The sequence below is a fragment of the Zosterops lateralis genome (genome assembly GCF_965231275.1).
Source record: "Zosterops lateralis genome assembly, chromosome: 28".
In the NCBI taxonomy this organism is placed as follows: Eukaryota; Metazoa; Chordata; class Aves; order Passeriformes; family Zosteropidae; genus Zosterops; species Zosterops lateralis.
Window position 1 is genome coordinate 4481020 of NC_139788.1, and position 20461 is coordinate 4501480.

A 20461-nucleotide genomic window follows, 5' to 3' on the forward strand; every position below is an offset into this window, starting at 1 on the left:
CCAGAAAGGGGCTCACTGGAGGGGGTTGGGGGCTGCACTGATCCTGCTTGGGGTGTCACCCTGCCAGGTTTGCTTTTCACCCAAAGCCAGCATGGGCTGTTTGGTGACATTCCCCCAGCAACTGTCCTGAGTGTTGGGTGTTCATCCCTGACATGGAAAAATGATAGATGAGATGTGGGGTGGGGTGGTGGGATGGATGGGATGGTGGAGCTCAGCATGCTGGGGAATGCTGCGGGGTGTTGGGGATGGTGTGGGTGCACTGAGTGTCCCCAAAAATAGGAGTCTTGTCATCCACCTGAGTGTCAGCATCATGCCAGCCTGGGCAAGTCACCCAGAGGGGACTGGGGCCTGCACTGATCCCACTTGGGTGTCACAAGCTGGATTAGCCTCATCCTGTGCCCTCAGGGGCTCAGGACTTGTCTTGGCACGGGCAGGGGATGGTGTGGGTCCCTGGGGTCCACAGTGGCACCAGGGGCTGGGAGGACAGGACACATCTGTCCAGGCACCAGCCCTCTCCAGGCTGGGACAGCAGTGCCACATGGGTGACACCCACTGTCACCATCTCTGTCCCCACAGCACCTGGCCCTGAGGGGAGGAGCAAGTGAGGGAAGGGACTTGTCGGTGTCCCCAGAAAATGTGCAATATTGGGGTGACCGAACCCACACAGCAGGGAGAGGGCGAGCAGCTGCTGCATCCCCAAAACAGCCCACGAAGGGAGGGAAAAGGAGGCATGGGGCCCCTACCCCGACAGGCAGAGCCCCCTCCGCCAGCTCCGAGGGGGGAGGAGCAGCGGGGCGGCTGCTGGGGCGGGCAGGGTCCATCCCCACTCCCCCATCCCAGGCACCTTCCCCCGGCAGCGCTGCAGACAGCAGGCTCCACACCGGCACGGCCGCGGGGACGGCTGCGAGGGAAGCCACAAAAATGATTTAAGGGGCTGGCGGGATTGATTTATTAAGAACAATTAAAAGCGCTAAATACGCTTAGCTCAGCCAGACACCGAGCAGGGAGCCTGGGGGGGAGAGACCTGTCTGCCGGATCCAGAGGGCGCGGCTGGCAGCAGGATACTGGTGGCAGCGCTGGGGGGACGGGGCTGCACCGGGCTGGGCTGGGGCAGCTGCGGAACGAGAGGGGTGCTGATGGAAAGGCAGTGGAATGGGGTGCAGCACCCTGCGGCTGGATTTGTATCCAGGGTGGATTTGGGCCCAGGGATGAGTTTGCATCTAGGGATAAATTATCATTCCGGGATGGATTTTCACCCAGGTGTGCATTTGCACCCTGTTGTGGGATGAATTTGCACCGTGGGATGGGTTTGCATCCAGGGATGAACAGTCATCCAGGGATGGGTTTGTATCTAGGGGTGGGTTTGTATCCGGGGACCGGTTTGTATCCAGGGGAGGAGTTCACCCAACTCTGGGTTTGCACCCTGCAGTGGGATGAATTTGCATCCAAGGGAGTGTTTGCACCCCAGCTGGAAGGGAGGGAAGAGATGTCAGGGACCAGGAGGCCCCCAGGCAGTGCTGCACTGAGGAGCTGTTTGCAGCCAGTGGCAGCTGCAGGATGCCCCGCAGGAGCAGTAAACCATCCTGGGCAGGGTGCTGCTGTCCCAGTCTGACTGTGCTACCCTGGGAGCTTTGGTGAAAGCATTACCCACCAGTGGGCACCCACGAGGCGAGCGTGGGCCCAAGGAGCTCGTGGAGCAGAGATCCTGGAGTGTTGTGACATCTGCAAACCTGCATCCCTCACAGGAAATCCCAGCCGAAAGTCCTTGGAGGCTGGGAGAGTCCTTGGACGTGTCCCGACCTGCCCAGCCCGGCTCCTCCCAGGCCCCAGCGGCAGCTGCGGGGGGACGGCCAGAGCTGGGGTCCCTCCTGGGGACCGTGGTGCTGTCACCGTGCAGGATGGGCCTCAGCCAGCACTTCTGTGTCCCTGTGTGCTGCCGGGGTGTTGGGATACCAGGAATGGGGGCAGAGGGCTGTGCCCTGCATTCCTCCAGTCCCAGTGGCCGCCTGCGGTGGGAGGACTGGTTTTCTGCCCGTTTTCTAGTGCCATGCAAGATCCATCCTCTCCACTGGGCTCACCGGCCTGGCTGTACTTTGGGAGGGCAGTGGGCATCCGGGGGATGCTCTGGGAGACTGGGAGGCTGAGCCATGCTGCCTTCCTACCCTTAACCCTTCCCAGGGCTGTCAGGGAGGTAAGGGGTCAGGTTTTTAGGTTTGGGTTCAGATCTCCCAAACAGAGCCCCCACAACTTCCTCCAGTCACCTCACCTTGGAGCTGGACGTGCCCGCGTCCCCATCATCGTTTGGGTTTCTGTGCCATGAGCCACTCCGGGCACGTCCTGCTCACCAAATCCCACAGTATTGGAGGGCGCCCCTGCCCCGGCCCCCCGGATAGGAGGCCCGGCAGTCAGGGGGTGCTGGGAAAGGTGCTGAATGGGAACAAAAGGTCCGCGGGGCGGCTGGCAGGGCCGAGCGGAGCCGGAGGCTTTCTGCTGACCCCGCTCCGGCGGCCCCGGCCCCGGCCTCCTCCCGCCGCCCCCACCCGCCCCTGCCGACGTCAGCGCTTCCCGGCAGCGCTCCCAGGTGTACCTGGAGCTGCCTAAGAGGTGGAAAAGCCATTTCTGTCTCTGCCCCGCTGCCTAAGCCTCTGCCAGCCCTGGCCAAAGGCTCCTGGGGCAGGGTGGGTGCTCATGCCTTGTGCCCAAGCGTCACCGTGGGGCCATGTGTCCTTCTCCCGAGAGGATGGAGCCGTGCTGAGGTGTGGAGTGTGCTGGGAGTTGGGTGGGTGGTGGCCCTGCTGTGGGTGCTGGTTGCTCCTCTGTGTCCCACCGCGTTCACTGGGTGTGCCTGTGGGGACAGTGCGGGGAATAGAGATGGGTAGAGGTGGCCAGGGATGGAGGTGGAGGAAGTGACCAGGGATGGAGGTGGAGGAAGTGACCAGGGATGGAGGTGGCCAGAGGTGCAGGTGACCAGGGGTGGAGGCGGCTGCGGATGGAAGTGGCCAGGGATGGAGGTGACCCTGGCACAGCATTTGCCTTTGTGCTCCTGCTTTCCCAAGTGCTGGCACACCCACAGAGCCCATGGGACAAGTGGGCTGCCCACGGTCACCAACTGGGACGTGCTGGTGTCCCAGCAGCCGCACTGCGGGAGGGTGGGTGCGGTGACTCGCCCAGGGCCGTGCAGGCGGGGCGGTGGCAGAGGTGGGACAGCCCCAGGGCACTCGGCAGTGGCTCCTCGGGTGCCCCCGGCCCCGCCAGCGCTCCCGCCGCCGGCTGCCCAAGGGTTAACCAGAGTTTGCTGCTCCTGCAGACAATTAGTGACATCTTTGCTGACAACGCCACACTGAGCCTCTGCCGCCTCCCCGGCAGCACCAGCCCGGCCGCCCCCGCGCCCCACGCGGCCCCCTCTCCGCCGCCCGCCTTCGCCACCGTGGCCCTGCCGTGGTCCAGCCGGCACCGCGCCCCGACACCGCGCCCGGCGGCGTTCGGCAGCGGCGGCAGGATTGCAATCCCAAGCGGAGCAGCCGGCTCCCCTCGCTGCCCTCTGACCCGCTGTTGCTGTGGAAACTGCATCCCACGTAGGATTATGGAGCCGGAATCCGCAGGCTCCAAACTCCCCTCCAAATCCAGACGGTCACCGGGGTCCCCCCGCCCGCAGCAGCCCCCCCTGCCCGCGGCGCCTGCGGGGTGCCCACAGGGTGCCTGCTGTCCCCACTGGGGTGGCATCTGGATGCTGGAGGAGGTGGCAGCAGCACTCCTGCGTCCCCTGGTTTTCACCCGCTGGCTGGTGACACTGCTGAAGATGTCCCCGTGTCACCACGAGGCCATCAGTGACCCCTGGCCCATCTGCTCCCTTGTGCCATCGCCTGAGTATCGTCTCCCTGTGCGCCATCCCTGCATCTCAGGGGGAGAGGGTGCTGTGCCAGCAGGACCCTCACCCTCAAACACCACCTCGGGAACGGGGGTACACACCAAGGACCCCTCCCCAGCACCTCTGAGGCAGAAGAAGGAGCTGGACACCCACCAGAGACCCCCACAGGCACAGGGACTGGCAGCGTGGGTCCCCGGGGGGGAAGGGGTGGGCACAGGGGAGAGCAGAGCCTGTTTGGGGAGCTCTGTGGGCTGCGCTTGTGTCTCAGCATCTCTCCTGCCACCCGAGGAGGTAGGAGCTGAATTAATCGCGATCAATTAGTGCTGCTTGCAGTCCCTGGTTCCCTCCCTGCACCAGCTTTGTGCCGTCACACCCAGCGAGGGGGGCCCTGGTGTCCCCTGCAGCACCTGTGTGCCATCGGGGACTGCAGCCCCTCCGCACCTCCAAATGGGGACAGGGAACGAGCAGGGTGTCCCCCAGCCCATGTGGCCATGAGAAACATCCCTGCCATGAAATTTGGTGGAGGGGATGAGGAGGGGGCTGCACGAGTCCCTCGAGGTCCCTCTGCCAGGCTGGAGCAGGGCAATGGGGTGTCCAGGGCGAGTGTCTGGATCCTGCAGGATACTGCAGCAAATGCCCTGCAATCTGCAGCCGGATGAATCCCACCTTCCTTCCCCCGCAACGTGCTGCCCTGGGCTACAGCTAATCTATTGTGCGCTGGGCTGCAGCCAGCACAAGCTGCAATACAGTAAATCCTTCTGCAGTATCCTGCAAGGGGACCGAGCCCAGCCGCAGCCGCCCGCTGCCGCCAGACAAAGACGGGGGGCCCCCGCAGGGATGGGGCACAGGGGACCAGGGCACCAGAGGGTGGCAGGACCCCTGGCCTCGTGCCGGCCAAGATGGGAGAATGGAGCCCTTGAGCAGGGTGGGAAGTTCTCCAGGGAGTTTCGGGTGGTGCTGTGCATTCTCCTGGCCCCCCAAATCTGCGGGTAGGGAGATGCTCAGTCCTCTACGTTTGGGTTTTCCCTAAATGTTGTCACCACCGTGTTCCCCTTTCAGGGTCCCAGTGTGATGCGGGGGTTTCCACACCCACCCTTTCCCTGTGCATGGTTCATCCTTCCTCGTGCCTCAGTTTCCCCACCAGGATAGGGCCACCAAGCCCCTCAGCTCCCTCCCTCAAGCAGGCTCCATCACATGTGAGCCCCACTGCCCTTTTCCGGGGGATTTTGCTTGGATACTGTCATTATGGTTATTATTACTATTATTATTATTATTGGGATGTTGGTGGGGCTCTGCAGCTCTGCCGGACCCGTCTTTGGCGAGCGAGGCATCCTTCAAAGGGAAGGCGCTCCGTCACCGCCCCACAGCAGCTGCGTTCTCCTCAATTAGAAGAGGTAATGAAGCAATTTATGGGCATCTACAAAGTGATGTGTGAGTGACAGGCTGTGTACGATCCGCGCCGGGGCTCTGCCGGCAAGTTGTGTTCTTCCAATTTTAATGGAAAGCTCCTCGGCGAGGGGGGAGAGCCAACACTGGTGTGTCTATAGGTGTGTGTGCTCCTGGCGGTCGGCCCTGCCAGGGCGGCGTGGGTGGGTGCAGAGAGACCTGAGTGCTCCAATCCCCATCCCTGGGGAGCCTGGGCCACGGTGTAACCAGAGATGGGCGGCAGCAGGGTGGGAGCTGAGCCTGGGGCTGGGGCATTACAGGACGTCTGGATCCTGTGGAATAGTTGGCTGCAGCTCCCTATTTCCATCAGCACCCTGAGCGCTGCCTGCCCTGCTCCTGCCTCAGTTTCCCTGTCGCTATCCACGTCCCCACTGCATGGCACTGTCAGACTCTTTCACACCCCCAGTTTTTGGTGGACCACTGTGGCCTCTCAAGGGGGAGGGTGAATTTTGTTTTGGGGTCAAACCCCAGCAGCTCCTACTGCCACCACCAGGGTATGGTTTGGGGGTCTGCAGTGCTGTCCTGGTGTTTTGGGTGCCTGGGGGTCCCTGGAGCTCGTGTGTGCTGCCATGAGGGGCCCTGTACCTCCACACAGGTGCGATCCTATGTGTCCACAGAGGTCGGTGCCACACCTCCAGGTGCTGGCACACCTGTCTGTGTACCTGTGACACAGGTGTGCATCCATCAGTGCCCTCCCCAGTGCCTGTGCGTGTTCCTGTACCTGTGTGTACCTGTACATGTGTGACCCACCCCTTGGTGGCCACACGTGTTCCTGTACCTGTGTGTACCTGTACATGTGTGACCCACCCCTTGGTGGCCACACGTGTTCCTGTACCTGTGTGTACCTGTACATGTGTGACCCACCCCTTGGTGGCCACACGTGTTCCTGTACCTGTGTGTGCACCCACAGCACTGCAGGTGTGTGTGCCTGCACAATCCTCCCCCCGTGCGTGTACCTGTGCACACACCTGTATGCGCACAACCATCTTGTGCACAGTCAGGCCTGTTACTGGCTGCACCTCCTCCATGCCCACAGATCTGGGGGTGCCAGGCTGCCGGTGTGATGGGGCAGGGGCTGCCCCCGCCTGCCCACAGCCCTGCCCCACGGTGCTGCCGTTGGCATTGTCCCCAGTGGCTCCCACACCCCAGCTCGGCCCCAACCGGCCGCATCTCCCAGGAAACAGGATCCACAGCCAGGAGTTTCCGCTCAACTCGTGTATGCCTCCCACAAAAAAAAAAAAAAAAAAAAAAAAAAAAAAAAAAAAAAAAAAGAGAGAGAGAGAGAGAGAGAGAAAACCCACCCTGACACCAGCACGGCCGTTAATCCTGCCCGGCTCATTCTGCTTTTCTTGTCTAGCCAGTTTCTAAAATTGGCCAAGGGAGGCAACTGGCTGCTCTCCCCCCCAGCCCAGACCCCCCCCCTCGGTCCCCACCTGGTCGCCCCGGCGCGGTGTCAGCACCTGGACCCCGTCACCCCATTGCCTGTGCTGGGGCCGGTGCCCGGCATGGAGCGTGTGCGGGCACCAGCGGCCCCGGAGCCCCGGTGGGCGCAGTGTCAGCATCCTCCCATCCCGGCGGGCGCCCCTTTGCCGCCCTGGGCAGCCCCCCAGCCCCAGCGCCGGGGGAGCATGGCTGTGCCGAGCGAGCCTTCGGCATGGGCACGCGTCCATCTGGCGCCTTCCAAATGTTACTGGCCTCGCAGGATCCCGGCTCGGCTTGGCGTTAACCCGCAGCGCACCGGTGGGGAGCGGGGGGAGCTGGGCACGGCCGCTGTCACCCCCCCGGGGGCCTCCAGCAGGGTGCCGGGGGGCCGTGCAGCTGCCCAGGGGGCCGGGGCCGGGGGTGGGCGGTGGCGGGGGCAGCCCGCGGAGCCCCCTCCGCGCCAGCGCGGCCGCGGGTGTTACATGACCCGGCGTGGCCGGCGCTGGGCAGGGACACACCGGGGCTGTGACTCATGCTGTGGCTATAACAGGGAGCCCGGGGAGGGGGGCCGCGACCATCTGCGCAGCCTCGGGGCTGCCAGCACACTGCGGGGGCCCTGGGGTGCGCTCCCCACGCCGGGGCACGGCACGGCCCGGCTCAGCACCCCTGGCACCGCCGGGAACAAACACAGCCGGCACCGCGGGGAGCGCCTGGTACCCCGAGCTGGCACCCCCAGGGAGGGGTGCTGCTGTGTCCCGTATCCTCCCGCAGGCAGGGAGAGGGCAGAGGAGGGGGCCCGGAGGCTGCTCGCCTCCCGCGCCGGCTCGACGGGGCGGGGGAACAAAGCTGGCACCGAGGGAAGAGCTAAATTTAGCCGGTTTCCCTGCTAGCTCTGAACTGCGGCGCTGGGCTCCAGCCGGCCGAGGTGCCACCATCGCTGCGGTCCATCTGTCGAGCCGTTCCCCAGCCCTCTCGAGCCCCTCCCGAGCCAGGGAGGGGGGTCAGACCCCTCCACGACCAAGGGGGTTGGGAGCTGCATCCTTGCTGGGCGATGCCACTGGGGTCACAGGGCGCCCCCCAACATCCGGGGGCAGCGGGGTGCCCATGTTTGTGGGGTGGGAGGGGAGGGTCTGTGCCCGAGAGAAGGGGCTCTTGACTGAGGGGATGATTGCGGGGAGAAATGGGTTGGCTGTTGATGGGCGTTACAGGGAGATGGTCTTTGAGAGGTAATAGCCATTGAAGGGGAAATGGTCATTAAGGGGGCGTTGCAGGGGACACAGTTTCTTGTGGAGGAGATGATCATTGCAGGGGAGATGGTCATGGCAGGAGAAATGGTCCTTGTGGGGAAGATGGTGCTTGCAGGCAAAGTGGTTCTTACGGGGGAGATGGCTTCTTATGGGGGAAATGGTCATTGCAAGAGAGATGGTCTTTGCAGGGGAGATGGTCAGTGGCCGTTACAGGTGAGGTGGCTGTTTAGGGGAGATGGTTTCATGCAGGGAAGATGGTCATTGCATGGAAGGTGGTGGTTTCAGGATGGATTATTTCTCCTGGGGAAGATGGTCCTTGCAGGGGAGGTGGTTCCTCCTGAGGGGGATGGAGATGGTTCCGTGCAGCAGCAGCAATCGGGGCCTGACCAGGCATCCCCAGCCCTGCCCACCTCAGGGGCACTGTGCCACACTCTGGTGCTGGGGGCTGAACCTGTCAAGGGTTCCACTGGCTCCAGGAGCCCCAGGCCTGGAGGATGCTGCCAGCCAGGTGGGGGCTGTGCTAAAAGTGACAGTGGCAGTGGCACATCCAGAGCCAGGCCCTGGAGAAGGGCCATGTCCCCTGACTCAGCACCATCCCCAGCAGCGTGGGGGTGTCCCTGGGGTCCCTGTTGCCAGGGCCAGGGGGTTGCAGGGAAATGAGCTCCCCAGCCACCTTCCTGCAGCTCTGGGCTATGAGGAGATGTCAAGACCTTTGGCAGCCCTTGTTTTCTGCCCAGTGGTCCTAGACCCTCCCTCCCAGTGCGGGTGTCCGAGCCTGCCCTGGGGGTGTGGCACCCCGGGATGATGTGAGAGGGCAGACCCCAGATGTGTCTGCCCCACATGCCAGCCAAACCCTTCCTGCCACTGCTGTCCCTGCAGCGTGTTGGAGAGACGTGTCCCCTCACCAGCTCCCTGCTTGGGGGGCACCCCAAAAACCTCTGATAGCCCCACAAAGGGAACTGGTGGCCAAGCAGCTCGCCTGGACCCGTTACCTAAGATGAAACCCAGGCGCCATCTGCTCCATCTCCTAATTAAGAGCATGGCAGAGGAGTCAGGGCAGCGGGGGGACGTGGTGACAGCAGGGGGGATGTGACAGCGGGGTTCCAACCATGGGGTGACAACTGAAGGAAGGGTCAGGGCTGCCTGCAAGGCGCTGTGTGCCCCAGCACCCATCTGTGCCCACCCCTCTGACCCCCCAGCTCTTGCCCTGCTCCCAGTCACAGGCTGGTGGGTCCCCAGGGTGGGTGGGTGCTCTGGGAGCTGCCAGCAGTACCCAGAGAGGACCCCAAACACCCCTGGCACTGATGGGTGCCCCACTTCAGAGGAGGGCAGGGTGCTGGCAGGGGATGAGGTGTGGGGAGGAGGAGGAGGGAGCAGGAGCCGGGTGCTTTGGGGTCTGTGATGCTGAATTAGAGGGGATGTGGAGGTCGGCGTGAAGGGAGTGAAGGTGGAGGGACCCCCCGCGTGGCTCAGGGAGGAGGTGGCCACTGGGGGCTGGCTGGGGAACACGGAAACCCTCGGCGAGCGCCTGCCAGGAAGCTGTCACTGGAGGGGATTTTCCATTGGTGTCAGCAGGCGCAGGACGGGCTGGGGGGAACTGGTGGGGCGGGGGTTGGGGGCGCCTGGGAGGGGACCAGGGGGGTGCGAGGGAGGGGGTGCAGAGAGGAAAAGCCCCCCGATGCCCCAGGGGTGTGTGAGGGGGGGTGCGCAGGGGAGTGGCACCCCCGTGGTGTCCCCAGATGTGCGGGAACAGGGGAGGAAAACCACCGGGGGTGGGGTGAGGGTGTGAGTGTGCGAGGGACAGGCTCCGCCACCGCGTCCCCGTGTGCCACACGCGTGGGACAGCCCCGATGCCACTCGGGGGGGCAAGCAGGGCACCCCTGCAGTGGAAGGCCGGCTGTGCACAGAGGACACGGGTGTCCGCGGGACCCAGAGGCACCCCTGCGCCCATGCGGGGGCACTTAGGGCCACCCCAAACCCCGAGGACCCCCGAGGCGATGGGGGGGCAATAGGGGGACACCCCGTCCCCGCCGCTGCCGCCGCGGGCTGCTGGGCACGGCGCCCCGGCGGGGTGGGAGGCGTCGGGCCAGCGTGTCCCCATCTGTGTGGCGGCTGTGTCCCCGCCGCCTCCCTGTCTCCCGGTGGCATCTCCGGCCCCACCCTGACGTCTGGGTGGCCTCGGAGCCGGGCACCAAACCACGTCCGTGTCCTGCGGGGCCGTCCCTCCATCCCCCCGCTGCCTCCCCGGTGCCAAGGCCGCCCCTCCGTGCCCGCCCTGTGCCAGCGCTGCGGATCGGGGCTGGGCGCCAGCAGCCTCGGGGAGCTGGGGGGGCTGGGGGGCGCCTGCAGCCCCCTGCACACTCGTGCTGCCACCCCACGGAACCCTTTGCACCAGAGAGGGACCCCGTGTGGATGGAGTGGGGGAGGCGGGGGCACATCCTGCCGGGCTGGACGGGGCTTGGGGCAGCCTGGTCCAGTGGAAGGTGTCCCTGCCCACGGCAGGGGGCTGGGAGGAGATGAGCTTTAAGGTCCCTTCCAACCCAAACCATTCTATGATTCTGATTCCTCTCGCCGCCAACCTCCGTCAAGCCTGAAACCGTTAAACTAATTAAAGCTTTGCAGCAGCAGGATTAAGCCCGGGCAGGGGAGGTGGGAGCCCAGGTAGTCGATTAGTTCACCAGGCGAGGATATTGGATTTCTGCGAGGCGAGTCAGCAGTCTTCGGGGGCTGTTATCTTTGCAGGGCTGTGGGGTCAGGAGGTGGGAAGCGGAGGTGACTGCAATCTCGCCCGCTTCATCCCCCCGCTCTTCATCCTCACCCCCCCGGCCCCGCCGCAGCGCCCGCTCTGGCCGGCTCTCCCCCGCCCGCGGCGCCCATCTCTATCTCTCCTTCTCCCTCCGTCCCTCCTCGCCTGTGTGGTCTCGGCTGGTGTTTTGTAACCAGCGAGGAGAAAAAAAAAATTAAAAGAATTTTTTTTTTTTTTTTAAAGGGGGAAAATAAAATAAAATAAATAAAAAAATAAAATTAAAAAAAAAAAAAAAAAAAAAAAAAAAAAAGGCCCTACCCCTGGCGAGGAAGCCAGGAATGGCGAGGTCCGGAGAGCCTAATGGGAAACATGTGGCGGCTGCCTGGGGCTGAGCGGGGAGGTGAAAGTGAGCGCGGCGGCGCGGTGAACATCCCAGTGCGCCCCCCGCAGCTCCCTCCGCACCGCGGCCCCCTCCCCACGGCCCCCTCCCCGCGCCCCCTCCCCACGGCCCCCTCCCCACGGCCCCCTCCCCACGGCCCCCTCCCCGCGCCCCCTCCCCACGGCCCCCTCCCCACGGCCCCCTCCCCACGGCCCCTCCCCACGGCCCCCTCCCCACGGCCTCCCACCTGCGCTCACACCGGCCCGGGCACACCGTGGGGAAGGTGGGCGCCCTGAGGAGGGGTCTGGGGGAGCTGCAGGTGGTCCCCGCCGGGGTCCGGACGGGGCGAGGGCGGAGTCCCGGCGCAGGGAGTGTCCTCCGCCTGTCACGGGACGCGTGTCCCCCCCGGGGAGCGAGGGCAGGACACCGGTGCCGTGGGGTCCCCGCCGCACCGGGGGCGCACACCGGGATGGACGTGGCCGTGAAGGACGCGCAGAAGGCGGCAGATGGGTGTCCAGAGACCCCGCACACCCCGTGGGGACCCCACGGCCGTCCCGCAGTGTTTGCCAAAGCATCCGCAGCTCCGTGCGCCACGGGCACAGCGGGGGACGGTGGGCTCAGGGCTGGGGGGGGCCGCACCCCGACACCCCCCGACAGCCCGAACCTCCCCCGGGGCCGCGTGTGCAGCGGGGACCAGCTCCCGGCGGCTGCTCTGGAAAAACTCCCGTTTGTTTCCTTCCTGCCTACCTCCCCTCCGACAGCTCCCTGGGCGCACCAGCAGCCTCAGCAGAGACGAGACCGGTCTTTCTAGCACATATTTTCCTGCTCCACATAGCCCTGGGTGTAACTTTACACCGAGTGCCCGCATCTCCGCGGTGCCAGCGCTGCGCCCAAAGGCTGCCGGGGAGACGGGGAAAGGGGGGGATGCGGATGGACTGACAGGTTTGAATTCTCTTTCCCTGCCTTGTTGATAAGTTGTCACGCTAATCCAGACACCGGGAAGAGCCTGGATCACGCCGAGCGGCTGCGTGTGTGTGTCTGCGGGTGTGTGCTGGGGGAGGGAGCCGAGCGGCAGGGATTCACACGCGGCGCTGGGGAGGGAAAGCAGGCGGGCGTGCTGGCACCGGGGGATTGCCGGGGGCTCAGGGGCTCCACCGTGCACCCCTGGGCCACACGGGCAGCGCCTGTGGGTGCCTGGAGCTCCTGCAGGAGGCTGCGGGGGCCAAAGCTTTCTGCACACACGTGTGCGGTGTGCACATCCCTGTGGATACACATACATACACACGGCCTGCTGGGGAGATGCTCCCCCTCGTATGGGCAGCCCCCGGTTCACGGTGGGGAGGAAAAGGTTGTCCTGCCTCAAAACGCCACCCCGGGCATCCCGTGATGGGGCGAAGGGCACGGCGGGGGTGTCCCCGTGGGCTGTGGCTCCCAGGGGGAGGCGTCAAGGGGTGGCCCACGGTGTCCCCAGCCCCGCGGGCACCCAGGGGCGGGTGGTGCTCCCGGGGGAGGGGGCGCCGGGCTGATGTGCGGGGGTCTCTCTCGAGCAGATGGGAGCTCAGTGGCCTGCCAGCCCCTCGCACTGGAGAACGGTGCCAGCCCGCCAGCCGAGTGGTTCCCGCGTGCCCAGGGCTCCGGCCCCCGCCAGCCCGGCAGCGACGGCGACAGCAGGAGCTTCCGAGTGAACCTGCACTGCAAACACCCCCGGAACAGGTACCTGCGGGCCTCACCCCGAGCAGAGGGTGCGGCACCAAGGGGACGCTGGTTGGCACATCCCGCTGCCGGTGTCGTGTCCGGCCCTGTCCGGCCTGTGGGGCGACACGGGGCGAGAGCTCCCCGGCCCTGCTCAGCCTCCTGGCCTGGGATTTGGGGTGAACGGGGGGGGTGCAGCCCCCACGGAGTGCAGGGTGGGCCGTGCAGGGGCCGCGTGGTGCCCAGCACCCACCCGTGAGTTCCTGAGCCACCCCACCGCCTCCCTCGCTGTACCCCATTCCAGCGAGGGGAAACTGAGGCAGGCGCCACAGAGGGGCGTCCCGGCGAGGGGAGGGTGGCGCCGGGCGGTGTCGCCGCGGGTGGGGGTTGTAGCCGCGCGTGGGGTGTCCGCGGGTGGGTGGGAGCCGGGGGGATGCGGGGGGTGGGATGTGCTGAGCCACCTCCTCGGGCGAAGACCCCCCCGTGTGTCCGGAGCGCGGCTCGCCGGGGACACCTAGTGGCAGCGCCACCAAAGGACCCCCGCCACCCCCCGCCCCACGGAGGGGGTGGTGGTGGCGGTGGGGACGGGAGGGGGGCGTAAACCTGTCCCCTCTGTCCCCCAGATCAGAGGCAGCTTCCCCCTCTTTGCCCATCCCCCGCAGCCCCGGCGATGGGCGGCCGTGGGAGCTCGGGAGGATCAGCCCCCGGTATGTCCCGGGGAGGGACCGGCACAGGGGTGGGGGGCGCTGGAGTGAGTCCCCCCCGCTGTGGGGCTGACCCTGCACACCCCTTCCTTTGCAGAGAGCTCAAGTGTAATAGCAGGAGCAGCAGCAAAGCCGAGGGTAAGTTCCAGCCCCAGCCCTCAGAGCTCCCTACAGACACCCAAACTCCGCCCCTGGGGTGGGGTGGGAAAACCCAGACTACCCCTGTTCACCCGGGAGGGGGCTGTGTGCTGCAGTCTGGCACGAGCGGTGCTGCTGTGGGGAGGACATCCAGCCCCCTGCTCCTGGGCTGGGGAAGGCATCCAGGTCCCCCAGGTTCCCATTTCCGCAGCCGCGAGCGGGGCTGTCACATTCCTGCGGTGCCAGTTGGGTCTTTGCTGGTGGCAGGGCAGAGGGAGCTGGGGGATGGATATGGGGACCTCATCCCTGGGAACGGGGGGATGGATATGGGGACCTCATCCCTGGGAACGGGGGGATGGATATGGGGACCTCATCCCTGGGAACGGGGGGATGGATATGGGGACCTCATCCCTGGGAACGAGGGGATGGATATGGGAACCTCATCCCTGGGAACGGGGGGATGGATATGGGGACCTCATCCCTGGGAACGGGGGGATGGATATGGGGACCTCATCCCTGGGAACGGGGGGATGGAGCGAGGCTCTGCTGGCTGTGTCTGGCTGGCAGCGCCTGCGGAGCCTCACTGTCCCCCTCTCTGCCGCCCACAGGTCCTGGTGTCACCTTCCCTGACCCCCATGTCAGCAACTGCTCGGCCAAGCGGCACGCGGGGGAGGAGGAGGTCAGGATGCGCGTGAAGCCCCCGGGCCCAGTGGTAACGACCAGCGTTGTGCGTGGCTCGCCCGACTACGTCCGAGAGCCCAAATTCTACCCGCCGGGACACCCGGTGCAGCGCCCCCCAGCCTGCCCGGCCGAGAAGGCGCTGTCCTGCAGTGTGCTCAGCTTCCCTGAGGGGTCGTGCCCCGCGCTCGGCCGGGAGCACCAGGCAGGCTCGCTGCTGCACGGCGACCCGGCCGACCGCTGCCAGAGCGTCCACGGGGGCACCAAGGCGGCCGAGGAGCTGCTGGGCTGTGCCGGGGAGCCCCGGATCCTGGGGGGCAGCGCGGAGGAGGCATCCGCCCGCGACCGGGCGCCCAAAACCTTCCCCAACGCGACGCTGGCCTCGGGCCGCTGCAACGTAGACAGCATCCTCGCCTTGCTCCGGAGCAAGTGCGGCAACGGGCACATCAACCTCCACCCCGTGGTGCAGCTCATCGACATCATGAAGGACCTCAACCGCCTCTCCGAGGACCTCAAGAACAGTGGGGTGCACCTGGACTGTGGCAGCCTTCGTGGCGGCGGTGGGGCCCATGAGGACAGCCGCCTCCTGCCCGCTGACCGCGACCTCCAGTACAGCTTCTTCTCCTCGCCCTCCCTGGCCAACAGCATCCGCAGCCCCGAGGAGCGGGGGGTGCTCCTCAAATCCGACCCGTCGCGGCACCCCCGGCCCCCGGCCCGCGATGGAGAAGCTGAGGGAGGTGGGGGGAGCACCCCGCAGCCCCCAGGACACAGTGTGGGTGTGGGGGATGTCTCCAAAGCTCCGGTGGATGAAGCCGGCTGCTCCCAGCCTGACGCCGGCGATTACTCGGAGCTGGCCGAGGCGGACATCCTGAACGAGCTGGCCTCCCTGGCTTGCCCGGGGACGCAGCTGCTGGAGCCGCAGGCGATGGAGCCGCAGCCCCAGTTGCTGCCAGCCCAAGAGCTGGACTCCCAATCCCGGCTGTTGGATTCCCAGTCCCTGGAGTCACAGCCCCAGCTGCTCGATTCACAGAGCCTGGAGCCGCTGCCGGAGTCGCTGGAGCTGCAAAACCTGGAGCCGTTGGGGCTGCAGTCACTGGAGCCGCTCTCTGAGTCACTGGAGCTGCAGTCGCTGGAGCCTCTGTCCGAGTCCCTGGAGCTGCAGTCGCTGGAGCCGCTGGCAGAGCCTCTGGGGCTGCAGACCCTGGAGCCTCTGCCCGGAGCCCTGGAGCCGCCACTGCTGCCCACTGAGCCCTCGCTGCTGGAGCCGCAGCCGCTGGGAGCTGTCTCGGAGCTGCTGGAGGCACAGCCGGGCGCCGGGGACCCTCTGCGGCCCCACGGGCTGCAGCCCCGGCTCGGGGGGTGTCCCCTGAGCGCTATGGTGAAGCGAGGCCCCTGCGGGGGCCGGGGGGCCGGGCGGTGTGGCGAAGACCACCGCAAGTACGCCCTGCGCCGGACAGATAAGCCAAAGATGCTGTGCCGCCGGAGGAGGGCGGGCCGGGGGCGCCGGGTGGACGTCACCCCCGAGAGCCGTGTCCTGTCCCCCCTGGCCCTGCCCACTGAGATGCCCCCCGGGCCCGAGGAGCCCGACACCCCAGTGCTGAGCCCCCCACCGCCACCGACCCCCACCACGCTGGACCCCAACGAGATGCCCAAAGCCCCCACGGCGGGGAAGAAGAGCAAGTGCCGAGGGGTGAGGAAGATGGTGGTGAAGATGGCCAAGATCCCCGTGTCCCTGGGGAGGAGGAACAAGACCACCTACAAGGTGTCATCGCTCAGCAGCAACTTGAACCTGGAGGGGAAGGAGCTGGCAGCCAGCAGCTCCATGGAGCCCACGCCGCTGCTCAAGATGAAGAACAATGGGCGCAACGTGGTCGTGGTGTTCCCCCCTGGCGAGATGCCCATTATCCTGAAGCGCAAGCGGGGCCGGCCTCCCAAAAACCTGCTGCTGGGCCAAGCCAAGCCCAAGGAGCCCACCCCAGAAGTGAAGAAGAGGAGGAGGAGGAAGCAGAAGCTGGCCTCGCCCCAGCCCTCCTACATCGCCGACACCAATGACAGCAAAGCCGACTACTCGGACGTGTTGGCCAAGTTGGCTTTCCTCAACCGGCAGAGCCAGTGCTCGGGGCGCTGCTCACCACCCCGCTGCTGGACCCCCAGCGAGCCCGAGTCCATTCACCAAGCCCCGGACACCCAGAGCATCTCCCACTTCCTGCACCGTGTCCAGGGTTTCCGCCGGCGCGGTGGCAAGGCCGGGGGCTTCGGTGGGCGCGGGGGCAGCCACGCCGCCCGCGCTGCACGCTGCTCCTTCAGCGATTTCTTTGAGGGCATCGGGAAGAAGAAGAAAGCCCCCACTGCCCTGCACACTGACCCCGTGCACCCTCGCAAGCGCGGCCGCCTGGAGCCCGATCCCGTGGGAAAACCCAAGCGGAAGCGACGGGCGCGCAAGAACGGGGCGCTTTTCCCCGAACCCAACTCCGGGCAGAGCTTTGGGGACGGCCCCGCCGCAGAGTGGGGTGGGGGGGAGAAGGGCAGCCCCTGGGCCCCCCACCACGGCCACCCCGGCAGCCAGGCTGGACGCAACGGTGGCTACCAAGGGGCCGAGGCGAGGCCTTTCCATGCTGCAGGCCTGGAGTCGGGCTCCTCCGGCCGCGCTGGTTTCTATGCCAGCAATGCACCATCCTCGCAGACAGAGACCGGTCCGGAGCGGCACAGCCTCTTCACCGGGTACTTCCGCTCCTTGCTGGACTCAGATGACTCCTCCGACCTGCTGGACTTTGCCCTCTCCGCGTCCCGCTCCGAGTCCCGTAAATCAGCGGCCGCCTACACGGCTCCCCCGGCCGCGCTGCCCGGCCAGCGGGGCATGGCTGCCTATTCGGCCCGCGGCGGCAAAGTGCCGGCGGCCAACCCCGGTGCCGAAGCCTTCCACGCGGCCATGCAGGGTCGGCCGGCGTTCCCTCCTGGCCGTGCCTCCAGTGGCTATGGGGTGACCCAAGGCTCGTCAGAGTGCCGGGGCACCGAGTCCTTCCCCAAACTGGCTCCACCGTCGGCCGTGTCCCGATCACCCACGGCCCACCCTGCGGCCAGCGGCACCCCCGGTTACTCCCCATACGGCAGCTACGGCAGCACCGGGCAGAGCGTGGCACCCGCCAGCGTGTTCCCACCAGGAAAGCAGTACCCATCAGCACAGGACTGTCCCAACAGCAAGGACTGCAGCTTCGCCTACGGCAGTGGCAGCAGCCTCCCATCCTCGCCCAGCAGTGCCCACAGTGCCGGCTACGCGCCACCGACAGCTGGTCCCAGTTTGCCGCTGGGAAAAGCCGCCTTCTTCAACAGTGCCGAGCAGGGGGGGCAGTTCTCCAGCGCCGCGCACACCCCCCTGCGCTGTGACAGCCGGGCCAGCACCGTCTCGCCCGGCGGCTACATGGTGCCCAAGGGGTCAGCATCCTTCCAGCCCTCACCTGAAAACTGCCGGCAGTTCCCCAGCGCTGCGTCCTGGGCCTTCCGGCAAGGCTACGGTGGGTTGGATTGGAGCTCGGAAGCCTTCAGCCAGCTCTACAACCCGGGCTTTGAGTGCCACCTCAACGAACCCAATGTCATCCTGGACATCTCCAACTACACCCCTCAGAAAGCCAAGCAGCAGACGGTCTCTGAGACCTTCTCTGAGTCCTCCTCCGACAGCACCCAGTTCAATCAGCCGGCTGGTTACCGGCGCGCCAACAGCGAGGCGTCCTCCAGTGAGGGCCAGTCCAGCCTCTCCAGCCTGGAGAAGCTGATGATGGACTGGAATGAGGCATCCTCTGCCCCTGGCTACAACTGGAACCAGAGCGTCCTCTTCCAGAGTAACTCCAAGCCCGGTCGAGGCCGACGGAAGAAGGTGGATATGTTCGACACTTCCCACCTGAGCTTCTCCTCCTCTTCCTCTTCTTCCTCCGTGTACCCCTCCAAGAGGAACACGGGACCCCGGCAGCCCCGGGGGTCCCGAGGAGCCTGTGCCTCCAAGAAGGAGAGGGGGACGGGCAAAGCAAAGTTCCCCACCAAGTCACAGGCGGTGAACCCCCTCTTCCAGGAGAGCACGGACCTGGGCTTGGACTACTACAGCGGGGACAGCAGCATGTCCCCCCTGCCCTCTCAGTCCCGGGGCTTCGGGGTAGGGGAGCGGGACCCCTGTGACTACTCTGGCCCCTACTCCATGAACCCCTCCACCCCCTCGGACGGGACCTTTGTCCAGGGGTTCCAGAGCGACTCCCCCGGTCTGGGGCAGCCAGATTTGGAGAGCAAGCACTTCCCTGCCCTCCCACACCAGCTGGCAGCCCCCAGCCAGCAGACTGTGTTCGAGGCTGGTTTGCAGAAAGCCTTCTCGCCCAACTGCTCCCCGACCTTGGCCTTCAAGGAGGACCTCCGGGCAGGCAGCATCCGAAAGTTGCCCGCCTGCGACTCGCTCAAACACAGCATGCAGGGGGGGGCCCTGCCACACGCCCCACACCTGGCTTGCCGCGACCTCCCCATGCCTCAACCACACTACGACTCCCCCAGTTGCAAAAATCCCCCGTACTGGTATTCCCCCAATGCCAGCACCCGCAGCCCTTCCTACGACGGCAAGGCGGGGGCCGGGATGCTGGTAGACTTCATGGGCAGGACGGACCCCCCGTGTCTGAACCCCCACTTGAGCAGCCCGAGCGGCACCCACCCCTCCAAGGGTGAGAAGGAGCCCTTGGAGATGTCCCGGGCTCACCACCGAGGACCCTACGCTTGCCCCTTGATCAATGACTTGAACATCTCCCCCGTACCAAGAGACTCAATGTTGCAGCTGCAGGACAACTACAGGTACCCCAGTTTTGCACCCCAAGGGCACCCCGTCATGGCCCCCACCCAGAAGAGCGGGTTTTTGGGACCCATGGTAGAGCAACAACACCCTGAGGACACTTTTACGGTCACCTCATTGTAGTGTCTGCTGACGTGCCAACCGGACAACGAGGTTTTGTTACAGGGTAGGTGGGGGAAAACCTGGGGGTGAGGGTGGCAGAGGGGGACACAGGGGACCCTCAGGGCCCTTCTCATCATGTCCCCCTCTCTCTCTCCATGTTGTGTTTCTCTTTCAGAGGTAATTTAGCCAGCACTTTTTTCTGGAACACTTTTCAAGTTCTGTATTTAACTGGGATTGGAACTGTTTGTTTGTTTTCTAAAAAAAAAAAAAAAAAAAAAAAAAAAAAAAAAAAAAAGAAAGAAAAAAGGAGAAAAAAGAAAAAAAGGAGAAAAAAAAAGAGATAAAAAAATAAGTGAAACAAAAGGAAAAAAAATTAATAATAATGGATGAAGAGAGAAACCCCCCGTTTTTCCCCCTCCGCACTCAAACCCGCTCCGCCTGCCAACCTCCGGCTCTGCTTTCTGGACTGCCGGCCTCCCCGCCCCGCAGCAGGACAATCGGACAGACCGACGGACGGACGGATGGACGGACAGACAGCGCGGGCCCCGCCAGGCCCGGCGCAGGGGCACGGGCAGGGAGGGCAGGAGGAGATGTGGGGGTCAGCGCTGGGTGCCCCCTGCCCACGGCCCGGCCCCGCCCCGGGGGAGGCTGTCTGGGGATTCTTTTCTTTTCCTCGTCCCTCCCCGTCCGCTCGCTCGCCGCGGGGGCTGCTCCTGCCCCATGGACACCGATGGGTGTTGGTGAAGCGCTGACCCCCACCAGGCTCTGGCAGCGTCGCCAGCGGGGCTCGGAGACGCCACCATCACCAGGTAAGTGCCGGCTGTGCTCCCCACCGGTACCGGCCCCCAGCAGGGTGTGCTGGGTGCTCCATGCTCGGTGGGTGCCCTGGCCCACCTGCACCCCCCCTCTGGGTGCCCCCCGCCCCTTCTGGGCTCTCAGCGGCTGCCCTTGGTGTTGTCCCTCCAGGCATCAAACTGGGGACCCTGTCGGCTCCAGTGTCTGGGGGCGGCTGTGGGGTGCAGGACCCCACCCCGGGTGTGCCAAGGGCAGAGGGGGTGTGGGATCCCCAGACCCCTGTTTGGGTGCCAGATGGGGGGAGCAAGACCCCCGGAGATGTGGGTGCCAGGCAAGAACGAGCAGGACCCCAGACTGCTGGATGTAGATGGGAAGGAGCTCAGATACCCCCGTCCGTGGGTGCCAGATTAGGGCTGAACAGGCCC

The 20461-nt window shown here is 65.5% G+C and overlaps 1 protein-coding gene across 1 annotated transcript; it reads left to right on the top strand.

Moving 5' to 3' along the window:
• Nucleotides 1-12717: 12717 nt before the first annotated feature.
• AHDC1 (AT-hook DNA binding motif containing 1) lies at nt 12718-19624 on the top strand. Its single transcript, XM_083879512.1, has 4 exons — nt 12718-12821; nt 13602-13642; nt 14251-19305; nt 19417-19624. Exon 3 carries the CDS (start codon nt 14328-14330, stop codon nt 19260-19262), a length of 4935 nt encoding a protein of 1644 aa, XP_083735638.1. The 5' UTR covers nt 12718-12821; nt 13602-13642; nt 14251-14327; the 3' UTR covers nt 19263-19305; nt 19417-19624.
• Nucleotides 19625-20461: the final 837 nt, after the last annotated feature.

Excerpts from the sequence above, each read along its gene's own strand:
- AHDC1 (XM_083879512.1), top strand. The coding sequence starts at position 14,328 with ATGCGCGTGAAGCCCCCGGGCCCAGTGGTAACGACCAGCGTTGTGCGT.